A 12,742-nucleotide genomic window follows, 5' to 3' on the forward strand; every position below is an offset into this window, starting at 1 on the left:
CTGCTCTTGTTTCCTTCTATACCAAAATCTCTTTGCCAGAAATAGCAAATCTACAAGGTCACAGCGCGTTGGCGTTGCGACGGGATTGTGAGCTTGTAGATCCACTGTTTTCAGTCTTTTGGAAATTGTCTCTGACGGGTGGAAACCTCATATGTCCAAAACTGTTACTTTTCAGGATTCAAATTAAAAACAGCAAAAGTAGCAGATTTCATAAGCTAAAAGAAAATCGTTTCGTGCCGTGTTTCCAGTCGCGTTTCGAGCCGTGTTTCAAGCCCTGCTTCGAGCCGCGTTTCGAGCCCTGCTTCGAGCCGCGTTTCGAGCTTGTATATCTGCTACTTTCGATAATTTTGTGTGACGCTGTAGTATGATTAAGTAGGGCGTTAATTTACGAAAAAACACAACAAATGAGCGTCACGCTTGGCACAGACATGTGCAGAGCAAGTTCTGTCAGGGAACTCAGTGCAGCTACTGCTGGCCGACCATCGGTCTCAGCTCCATGCTTCTATTCTCAACCAATCACATGCTCGCTTCACAATAGAGTACCATATTTAAATGGGGAAGTTGGATTGCTCATTCCTTTGCTTGCCCTTTGCTGCTCCCTACTGCTATTCGTGCTGCTGATACTTGCTGCTGCTGCTCACCCTCCACCACCCCAGCTACCACCTGTCGTTTTGGATCTACTTTTATGTACTAGGGCAGGGGTCTTCAATGTTTTTCAGCCCAAGGACGCCCTAGCTGAAAGAGAGATGAAGCAGGGACTCCCACTACATACTGTATAAAATTGTATTTTCATAGATTTCATAGACCAACACCAAACCTCTTTGCCGAAAATAGCCGATCTACAAGCTCACAACGCCTCGCAGCGTGAGGCGTTGTGAGCTTGTAGATCTATTTTTGCCTTAAGTTCTCCTCAGAATAGGGATAGTAGGGTTCAAGTGGTTAATGTAAAGAAAACAAAGACACACAAAGATTTGGCGGCCCCCCTGTAGTAACTCTGAGGACCCCCTAGGGGTCCCGGACCCCCTGTTGAAGACCCCTGTACTAGGGGATTCGGAGTCCCTATTGGTAGGGAGATGTAATGTGCTTTCTCAGAGTACCTAAAAGCAGATCCAATTCATCGCCAAACAAAAATAAATATATTGTTCATTTTATATTCAATAAAAATGTTTTTATCCATTCATGAATTGCCCTTTCCCGTTTCTGCCCGACAGCAATGAAATGGGGTTGAAGTGGTAGCCTGTCTTTGTCACCCCGTATTCTTTTCTGAAATGACGCCTCTGGGTGAACACACTGACCTGTGCGTTGGCAGCCTCAATGGCTGCTGTCAAGGCCTTCATGCTGTCAATGCTCTCCGTAGAGTTGCTGAGCCCTGATTGGATGGTCATGTCTCCTCTTGGCCCCTCCCCTTCCATGTAGGCATCCTGATTGGTTTGAGAGAGTGGTAAGACATTGTAGCAAAAGGAGATTGTTATGTCACATTTTGTGGAAGTAAGCTCTCAAGCTTTTTTGACTTTTGTCCTTTTTGACAGATAATGCACAAATATATGTCCATATACAGCAGTGGTTCTCACACTTTTTTTGCCCTTTTGAGAACCAAGGATGTACGGTAAATAAGTGTTTTTGCCAAAAAAAACATCAATCAATCAATTTGTTGAATTTGATTCTGACTGGTCAAAATAGGTATTCTGTGATCGGACATTTCTTGATAGCAGAACACTGTTCTCAATAACAGATCACTGTTCTGGCTCTGTTCATGTTGCTATGGCTAAGCTAATGAAAGTGTTTTTAAATCAATATCTCCAAATGATTGAATCTATCCAAAGTAGCTTTGTAACAAGTAGGATAATGTCACAGGGTTAACCTCAATTGATAACGGCGAAGACACTGTGTAGGATTATTCCAGTATTAAACGTTGTAGATATTGGTTATTATAATTTATCTGTATATGCAACATTCTAATTACAGAAGATTGCAGTTAATTGCAGTTAATATAACAGCATTCTATTAAAATTCGAATACACCTTCAACTCATCAATACACAGAAAACACTGTCAACCTTTTCATAAACATATTTATAAAATCTCAAGACGTTGCCACTTCATTACAGAGACAGCCGGATAGAACGCGCCAGACTTTTGCGTCAAGGAATGGGTTTCAACAGCTGTAGTCAAACTGTTAGTAGGCGTCAAGTGGGCGCTTCAAACCCTGTTGAAGCGTCTTCCAGAGCTCGCTTCTATTTCCGAGCATCGACACAGGGCACAGACCACTAAAATACATAATGTAGAATGGCATCCCAGCATTGAGTATAACACTTGCATTGCTGTGTGTATGTGTCTGCACATATGCTGAAACAGTTTGTCTGTGAAACTACTGTAGTCCTGTCTTTCTTTCCACGTACTAGCTGGTGACTATACAGCACTTTAAACTGCAAAATATGGATAAGGAGAATGATGTACAAAAGTACCCTGTTCTATACGATGGCATGTGAACAAGTGGCCTCAAGTGACAGCTTTCTACTTGTCTATGTCTTTCTATGTACTTACGCTATGTGACCAACTACTCTGTGGGTACATTCACACCTGGCCCGGGGTCTTCAAGAGTCTGAGACATAATTGTAACTTTTCATAATGTTTGGTGACATTAAGACTAATTTCCGTTGCACGAATGGGTCACATGCCAAAAATAGCAGACTTACAAGCCCACAACGTGTCGCATCTGCAACGTGTTGTGAGCTTGTAGGTCTGCTACTTTCGACGTGTGACACCGGTGTGCGTCAAAGTACGAATCAGACCACATCCCTGGACTCTTAGGTAGTGTACCTGAGCAGACTCAGTGATGCTCTGGGCAGTGATGGACATGTAGGGTTTTTACAAAGATACATCCAACTTTTGTAGCTGCTACAGAAGCTACAACAACTGCAAAGATACAAAAACGTTGAGCTGGTTTCAACTTCAGCTACAAAGCTACAAATATGCTGTGTATCTTTTGTATCTGGCAGTGTGAACACAGCATAAGTGAGGTAGTGTACCTGAGCAGACTCGGTGCTGCTCTGGGCTGTGATGGAGATGTAGGGTTTGGAGGAGGTGGAGCAGGTGGAGGTTCTGGGAGGCACAGGGGGAGGAGTCCCTTTCTTATAGGTGGTGATGCAGGACGACACTATGGAAGAGAAGAGAAGAGAAGAGAAGAGAAGAGAAGAGAAGAGAAGAGAAGAGAAGAGAAGAGAAGAGAAGAGAAGAGAAGAGAAGAGAAGAGAAGAGAAGAGAAGAGAATTTAAAGTTGTTGACATATTACAGCAATTTGTTCATTAGTCATTCACTTCACTGTGGTAGAATTAAAGGATGTATAATTATTATTATTAATTAAGAGTGACATACCTACATGTAAAATGTAGGTGTAATAAGGTTCACTGACACTTAAATACATCACAACAAAACTGAAGATAGAAAGAGAACTTTTCTTCAAACGATTAACACGTAAATAAATAAACTATTCACCTCATTATTTGTGGACACAACAGGCTTATAGAGCTATTTACTGTAGAGACAGTCGTGTTCTTGCCACATATCGAGAAGTCTCAGCATGTCTTGGTTTCAGTTACTGTACCTTGTTGATTAGACTCTCTTGTTGATTAGACTCTCTTGACGCCATTTACTTGGCTTGCAATATTACGCACTTGCGAATGCACAAGCAGTAAGACAGTACACTCGCCCCACCCCTCTAACCTGATCCTGTCAATGCGATGTGATTGGTGAAAATGACACAAAAAGAAACAAACTTTAACCATGATTTGATTGGTTCTCACTTCTTGCCACAGACAGAACGTGTAATCCCTAAGTCTCGCCCCGGGACCTCCAGTCCTCCAGGGGGCCAGACAAAAACCAAGGCAGCAGTACTGTAACACTCCCTTCCATACAGGAAAGACTGAATCATTACACATGCCAGCAGGTTGTGTGTGTGTGCCCATGTGCGCACGCGCGTGCCTGCGTGCGTGCGTGCGTGCGTGCGTGCGTGCGTGCGTGCGTGCGTGTGTGTGTGTGTGTGTGCGTGTGTGCGCTTGCGTGCATGTGTGAGCTCAGGTACCATGGGACACAAGTACAGTACCAGGCTAAACTCTCCTCTCCTCTTCATTATGTCTGAGAGTGTGTAACGATGAAAGATGGCCCCATCCACATGCTCTCAAGAGTGGATTGAGTTTTTTCTTTCTGTGATGTGCCTCTTTATTTCTGCTGCGTTTATTGGACTCTTACTGGGAATTATATTTCAATAAACAAGGCTGAACTTCAATTTACTTTAATGGATTTTGATTTGATGTCTCACAGCGCCGGAGATTAGGGAGTTGGGGGGGCGGGGGGTCAGAATTCAAGATAATTACTCCATGGTACTCCAATTCATTTTGCCAAGAGGATGTGCAATGGAGTCTGTGTTAAAAGTTGAAGAACTGCTTTGTAACCAAATAACTTAATTGAAAAGCACTGGTTCCCAACGTTGGGTCCGGGGACCCCCAGGGGTCCTGTAGAGCAGTGGTTCTCAACCTTTTCAGACCCCAAAATAATCATATTTGAACTGGGGACACCCCACCCTGATAAGCACTTGGAATAGTAGGATTTAGTTTGACTCGGTTCCACAGATAAATATCGTGAAAATAGACGATCTACAAGCTCACATTTCCCAAATGTTTGCCTCTCTCCTTTGTTAATATTAAAAAGAGGTTGAGAATCACGGATTTAAATTAAAGCACCTCTGTCGTGTTAGATAACACTTTGACAGTGTGTTCAGGTTTTGGTTCAGGTTTATTCCCATTTTCCATTCATCCATACCTTTCATCTATATCCACACTTACAGTACATACTGTACAACAGTGGATCTCAAACATTTTCAGGCATTTGACCACAGACCCAATACCAATACAAAATATGTTGTGCCAGGGATCCCCATACAAGATTTGTATTAAAATGTTTCAAAAATATTATTATTTACATTTTACGTTGTGAGCTTGTAGATTGGCTAACTTTCAAAAAGTCCATGTATATGGGGGTTAAAGTGGTTGAACCGATTTTGATGTAATAGTAACGCATTTTACTGGGGACCCCCTGGAACCCCCTCAAGGACCCATGGTGGTCCCCGGACCCCACTTTGAGAACCACTGCTGTACGGAACATAGCCACTGGCTTTAGAAAATCTGAATGCGGACGTGAAATGTCACTTATTCACGCTTGCGTGTTCCTGTACGGAATGCAGCCGTAGGATGTAGCTCACTAACATATCAGCAACTAAATATCAATATGCTGCTGGGGAGATAAACAACACACACATGCACATGTACACACACACACACACACACACACACACACACACACACACACACACACACACACACACACACACACACACACACACACACACACACACACACGACACGGACACAGTTATGGTCTTGCCACGTCATGTAAAGTGTGATGGCTTTGGCTTGTCCTGTTTTGTGCAAGCCATTTTGGTTTTATATTACTCAAGTAAATCAGGTTAATCAACCTTTTGAAAGAATAAAGTACTTAACATCAGACGGCACTAGTGAACCAAAATTATTAAACTATTACATTTTGGCTCACAACCTCGTAGGTTGCTGAGTCACCACTGAAGTGTGTTGCTCACATTGAGGTCATCAAGCATACAATACGTCCGTGTGTAGAAACGACGAGCTCTCTGGTGTGAACGAGTGTTTCTTCTTAACACAGTACAATCCAGAGTGTTTATTCAACTCTGAGAGTGCACAAATGTACCCTTAAAAGAGTAGTTCACCCAAAAAATTACTTATTTTGAATTCAATGCTTCATGGGGTGTGTAATTGATAGAAAATAAGTCATTTTTTTTTTTGGGTGAACCATTCCTTTAATGTAAGAGTTAAATACAAACTTAAATTTAACCGTAAGGGACCTGTAACTGTCTTAATTAACAGGGATTTGACTTTTGAGTAATCCCTCTAAGCCTACAGTATGGTACATGTTGACTAAACCACTAGGCCCTCCATCAGGAGACATCCTATCGACTGATATGATAGGCATGCTAGTGTAGTGGTTTAATCTGTTTGACAGATTTTTTTACACTGTGTTCTACTAGCATCATCCTCGGGACAAATCTGAAAAACACTTCAAAGTGATTTGTCTCCTCGCCCGTGGGATACACATACAGACTGCAGTATCAGCTGCACGGTTGCCTCGGGCAGTGGTGGAAAGTAACTTTATTCAAGTACATTTACTCAAGTACTGTACTTAAGTGCAATTTTTTATTACTTTGAATTTACTTGAGTATTTAACTTTTTTATACTTCTACTCCACTACATCTCAGAGCATGTGTATTGTACTTTTTTATTATTACAAAACATACATTAACCAATTAAGCTCCACTAGACCGGTCTACTCGGGAACGATACATTGGGAATGCATGCCCCACCTGGTTATACAATACCCATTGTACCCTTTGCACCCGTCTGTCTGTCTGTCTGTGTCCATTTTATGCCCATATGGAGAGTTCTGTCTGTCTGTCCATGTCCCTTTTATGCCCATATGCGGAAATCGCTGATAGCCACCACTGGCCTCGGGGCCAAACAACATGTCCTTTGCCCTGCGTGAGGATAATCCTGCATGTTAACAGGAGACCAGCCAGCCTTCCAACCTTCTAATGCCGAATTAATACTCCATCATACGAGGGTGTCCCGTGCTGAAAACAGCAGATCTACAAGCTCACAACACGTCGCAGCAGGACGTGTTCTGTGCTTGAAGATCGGTCATATTCGGCATATTCACTATTGTACGACTATAAATCAGGCTCCATGCACTCCTACACGGACCCACATTTTGTTCAGCTTTTCAGGAAGAAAGAAGAAGGGAACACACACAGAGGGAAGAGGAGTGATGGGGAAAGGCAGAGGCGAGGGGTAATATCCTCTGCACGCTCACATCTGACAGTTTCAAAGTATCCCCCAGTCCTCCTCTTTCCTTGTTTTCTTTCCTCTCTCATCTTCCTTCGCTTCCCTCTCCTGAGCTGTCACATTTCTAAACGTTTCAGCATAATCTTCTCGTCAGTTTTGGGATGGGGTCAGGGCGCCTCAATGCCGCCTTTCTGCCGCGTCAGCGTGAAACGCTGAGGCTTTGGCAGAGGCCATTTTGAAAAGCGAGCAACACAGGCCACTCAAGTCTCACATGGCTGGTTTTCTGTCAGTCGGCCCGTCTTCCCGTGGTTGACTTGTAGACGTGTAAGTCAGACGCCTCTAAGTCAGTGGTTCTCAAACACTTTCATGTCAAGGACCGTGTATTTGGCCACGGATCCCCATCTGAAAATATTTTGTGCCAGGGACTCCCATTTGACAACACAAGATTTCATTTGTGTTTGTGTTGTGTCAAAATATATATATATATATATTTCTAAAGTCACGTTTTCTCAAGATGTTTTGAAAATAGCAGATCTATAATCTCGGCTATTTTCAAATAGCCAAGAGGTTAAAAGTGGTTTTTTTTTTAACCCTCTCTCAAGGACCCCTGGGGGTTTTCTGGACCCCACTTTGAGAACCACAGCTCTAAGTCAATGCAGTAAGGGCACAAATCATTCTGTTAGATGCCTCCTGTCTTTTCTCTTACTGTGGCGGCGGTATACCTGGCCACCGGTATTCATGAACGTGTTTCATAATAACACTACAAAATTGATAACATTGTGAAACACAACAATGCGTCTGCATCTGAATGCCAGCAGGCACTTCTGCATTGGCTTTGGGCCTGGCTGGCTCAAACAAAACTGCTATCCAGCAGTGTGGGACCGCATGCACACAATGCTATAGAATCTGAAAATGATCCAATTGAAATGGTGAATGAATTCCAACAAATGAGTGAGTTTTATACATCAGCATGCTGGCGTTCTCATTGCTGTAGTTATTGCCTTGGCGCACATGGCCTTGATGTGCACTTTCTTTGCACTCTGCTGAACTGTATAGACGCTGTTTTCTCTGAGAGGAGTGGAACATCTGCAGCCCTGGAGGTCAGACACACACAGGGCTGCAGATGTTCTTCTAGCAATGTCTCACACACTTAGCACAGATATGTATTTGAATCCTATATGCTATATTTGACCGGGGTCCCCCAGGGCTCTGTACTTGCTCTGTTCCTTTTTTTAAAAACATTTTTTAACCTCAACACAAAATCTCTTTACCGAAAATAGCAGCTCTATAACTAAGCTCTATAAGCTGTAGTTTGTAGATCTGCTATTTTTTGCTGAATGTTTGGCCCAGAAGAGGGACGCTATAGGGTTCATGCGGTTAACTACTTTTTACTACACTTTGTGGTATGATCACAAGCGGTATGAAATTTCCAATTGTCTATACTTTTACTTACTTTTACTTTACTTACTTTACAAATATTGTACTTTTACTCCACTACAATTATTTGATAACTTTAATTACTAGTTAATTACTAGTTACTTTGCAGATATTATGATTACATTATGAAACATACATTAACCACTTTACCTATTTCAAACCTATAGGCTATAGCTATTTGAAAATAGCCGATCTACAAACTCACAGCGCGTTGCGATGCGACGTGTTGTGAGCTTGTAGATCGGCTATTTTCAAACATTTTAGTACTTTTACTTTTGGTACTCTAAGTACATTTTGATACCAATACTTTTGTACTTTTACACATGTACATTTTGAATTCCGGACTTTTACTTCTACATATTTCTACATTGCAGTATTGACACTTTTACTTAAGTAAAACATTTCAGTACTTTTTCCACCGCTGCGGTGAAGTGAGTTTGCCTACTTTGTGTACTTGCTTCATCACTGAACAGTGGGCCCCCCATCCAGGCCAGCTGCCACCCTGCCTGAAAGAATCTGTGATGTGCTCTATCATTTTCTGTGGGATATCACCATGGCTCATTTGTGGATAAATTAGGTTTGATGTAGAGCCCCAGCATCCCTATTCCCGGGGCGAACATTCAGTGATCTACAAGCTCACAATGCTTTGCCACGTAACATGCTGTGAGCTTGTAGATCAGCTATTTCCGGTGAAGAGATAGTGTACTACAGAGCTAGTACAGAGGCCTGGGGGACTCCAGTCAACTAAGTATACAGGGTTTAAATGGTTAAAACGTTAAAGGTTTGACCTGTTATGGGGCTTAATCTTTTATATGAATAAAACAGAGTTTTAGCTTTTAGCTTTTTTGTGTTTCAATGCCTTAAAACACAACAAAAACATTTGACAGCAAGTTTGAAGTCTCTGTAAGTTGATTTGAATACCATACCAAAATGAATGCCCAATAGCTTCTTCAAAGGTAAAGACAACAGAGCATTGTCAACAGTAATGTAAAGAATAGAGTATATGACTTCTATACAGTGAGCTAAACATGCAAAAACATATCGTCCTTTTACATTTAAGAGAAATTAAATAAACATTGTACTTGATTCATGGACCAACAACTGTCATCTAAAAGACTAATCCCCCCCTCTCTTTAATGCAATCAAATCTGCAATTTGGAAATTGCAATTATTTTGTAATTAATTGTTCAGTCCTACTCTCTCCACCGATCTGGCAAATGAAACCATAACGTGCTTTAAAAGAAAATCACATAACAAAAAGTGCTGAAAGGAAGTCTGTGTATCTTCTCTCTCCCTCAGCGCTAGAAGCTGATGTATGTTTCTGCAGCCTGTCATTCACTGAAGCAGATGGTGTCGTTAGGAGGGGGTAGAACTCGCTTGAGGTGTCCTCTCAATGTCACAGCCGCGTCACACAGTCATTGAGTACATTACTGCACCGGCAAACAACACACACACACACACACACACACACACACACACACACACACACACACACACACACACACACACACACACACACACACACACACACACACACACACACACACACACACACACACACACACACACACACACACACACACACACACACACACACACACACACACACACACACGTTACATGAACTGCAACATAAAATTTGTTCACTCACACACACACACACTGGACGTGAACACAAAAAGATATGCGTCTCCACATGACAGATGTACAGGATATACGTGTAGGTTTGTACAGAAAATGATACATACTGAACAGATATTCTTATACGCAGGGCAAGCACAAACACATACTCGCAGGCACACACACGCACGCACACATGCACACTTCGCACACACAAAATCTCCTGTAATAAGTTACTGATCCAGTCTGTCCTGTCAGTGGGACATCTGAATCGTTTTCATACCAATGGCCTCTCTCTCTCCCTCTCCCCCCCCCTCTCTCTCTCTCTCTGTCCCAGACACATTTCATTCCTGGCTATCCTGGCTTCCTGCCAGCAGCTCGCCACGCAGGCCTGCCCCAAACAGCATCATCAGTGTCAGGCATTCACAGCACTCTGCCGCCTCAGTCTGTGGAGAGCCTGTCTGTGGTCACAGGCCACTGACAGCCGATTTGGCATTCATCGCTTTGTCCCTAACTACCTACTGCACTCGCTAGTCTAGCCAACAGCATGTGATAACAGAGAGGACGGTGAATACGTACCGTCTTCATTTAAAGCAGGGTTGTGTAGCACATAACTTCAGTGTCAGTCATGTAGTCTATGAAGAAGGTATGGCACAAATATAGCAGCTGTTTGGTGTTCTATTCCCTATGTAGCGCATAATAAACAAGAGCACCGCATACAAGTGCATACTGTGGTAACAGTGACTTTGACCACTGAGCTTGACCTTGAGATCACAGTATGTTGAAACAAGCACCGTTCAAGCTACAGTACAGAATGTTGGTACCGAAACGTTCAAATCGGACGGTTGACCGATGATAGACTGATGCCTCTGTAAAAAGTTCAGGACTGTCAATCAATTGACAAACAATATTCCCCCTTGGTTGGAGTGAGAAAAAGTCTCTTCAGAATCATCCTAATAATAAATCCCCTTTCTTAAAGGGATATTTCACTTTCAAATATGTTTGGCGTCATGTTAACGTCTACTCAGGCTTTTGTGAACACCCCGGACAGTTTTTAAGTTGCTTGATCAGTATTTAGATATTTGATATTCATTCATCAGACACGCCCCCTTCCTATACAAACCCATTTTAACTTCAAACTCCATTTTAAACATGATAGATTCATCGAAAACACCCATCCTTCGTCCTGGTGACTCATACTGCCCCGCCTAATATGTGAGGGGCCGTGTTTTTTTAGCGGTGCCAACCGCTCTAAGCTTGACTTTGTCTCCGTGTCCGTCCGTCCGTATGAGCGCGGGATGAGCACGGCAAACAAGCAAACAGCTATAACTTCAGTTTGCAGCATGCCACCAAGTCCAAATTTGGTATGTGGACTTAGACCACCAATAGGGACGAGCATGAATTGATGACGTTATCAAAGAGGGGTCCAGGGACCCCCAGCGCCCGTATGAGCACGGGATGAGCACGGGATTTTAAACACCTATAACTCCAGTTTGCAGCATGCCACCAAGTCCACATTTGGTATGTGGACTTAGACCACCAATAGGCACGCGCATGAATTGATGAAGTTATCAAAGAGGGGTCCAGGGACCCCCAGCGCCCGTATGAGCACGGGATGAGCACGGGATTTTAAACAGCTATAACGCCAGTTTGCAGCATGCCACCAAGTCCACATTTGGTATGTGGACTCACGGTGCGTTTTAACAGCGGGCAACTCTGGGCGATGCCGGGCGATATCGCCCAAAAAGATAAAGAAAATCCATCTTTCATCGCCCCCCCGCCCACTTCGCCCGATCGCCGGCTCTCATAGACTTTCATTATATTTTGGGCGATGTTGCCCGGCATCGCCCGAGAGTTGCCCGCTGTTAAAACGCAGGGTCAGACCACCAATAGGGACCAGCATGAATTGCTGAAGCCCCGCCCCCTCTGTCTTCCCATTGGCTAGCCTTCAAACAGCCATAACTCAAGTTCGCAGCATGCTATGGAGTACAAATTTTGTACATGGACTAAAGCCAGCAATAGGGACTAACTGTCATTACTTAAGCCCCGCCCCCTCTGTCTGCCCATTGGCTGGGCTTTAAACAGCCATCATTCCAGTTTGCAGCATGCTACCACGTACAAATTTGGTAAGTGGACTCAGACCACCAATAGGGACGAACTGAAATGAGTTAAGGCCCGCCCCAAAGGCACCGCTTCCTTCACACAGGGTGTGATTTTTCAATTACTTTTTTCATTTATTTTTTATATTTTTGGGGGAAAATTATGTTTTTTTAATACAATAACAAATAAATAAAATACATGAAAAAGTCATCGGAAAAGAATTAGGAGGGCAATGTGAGTCACCAGAACCAAGGACGGGTGTTTTAAAATAAAAATAGAGTTTATTATTATCAAATATCTAAATACTGAATCAAGCAACTTAAAAACTATCTGGGGTGCTCACAAAAGCCTGAGCATGCTATGAGATCAAAGAGGCTTGTGTTAAAAGAAAAATAAATCTTAGCCAATCATGATTGATTATGGAAATTCTGACAGATCTGTGTTGATCACATGACTGTAGAGATAATGTGTACCAATTTGCGTGATGTTTGGACAAAATCTGTAGGAGTAATATCAAGAAATGTGTTAAGCAAAAAGACAAAGAGTGAATAGTTTTGTTTGTGTTCCTAATATCGCTCTTAAAGTTTGCTTCCCTCTCTCTCTCTCTCTCTCTGACTGTCTATTGCTATCGTGTTTCTCTCACTCTTTCTTGCTCATTAA

The 12,742-nt window shown here is 42.8% G+C and overlaps 1 protein-coding gene across 1 annotated transcript in view; it reads right to left on the reverse strand.

Moving 5' to 3' along the window:
- The window catches only part of dlgap1a (discs, large homolog-associated protein 1a), a gene marked incomplete at both ends in the record, with an annotated part of 57,198 nt that overhangs the window by 12,196 nt on the left and 32,260 nt on the right, over window positions 1–12,742 (reverse strand). The window contains 2 exons of the mRNA XM_084058322.1: window positions 1,296–1,421; window positions 3,029–3,156. Of these exons, the coding sequence (XP_083914448.1) occupies window positions 1,296–1,421; window positions 3,029–3,156 (254 nt within the window). The remainder of the gene's footprint in view (window positions 1–1,295; window positions 1,422–3,028; window positions 3,157–12,742) is intronic.

This window comes from Gymnoscopelus microlampas, assembly GCF_963454915.1.
Source record: "Gymnoscopelus microlampas genome assembly, chromosome: 5".
Classification (NCBI taxonomy): Eukaryota; Metazoa; Chordata; class Actinopteri; order Myctophiformes; family Myctophidae; genus Gymnoscopelus; species Gymnoscopelus microlampas.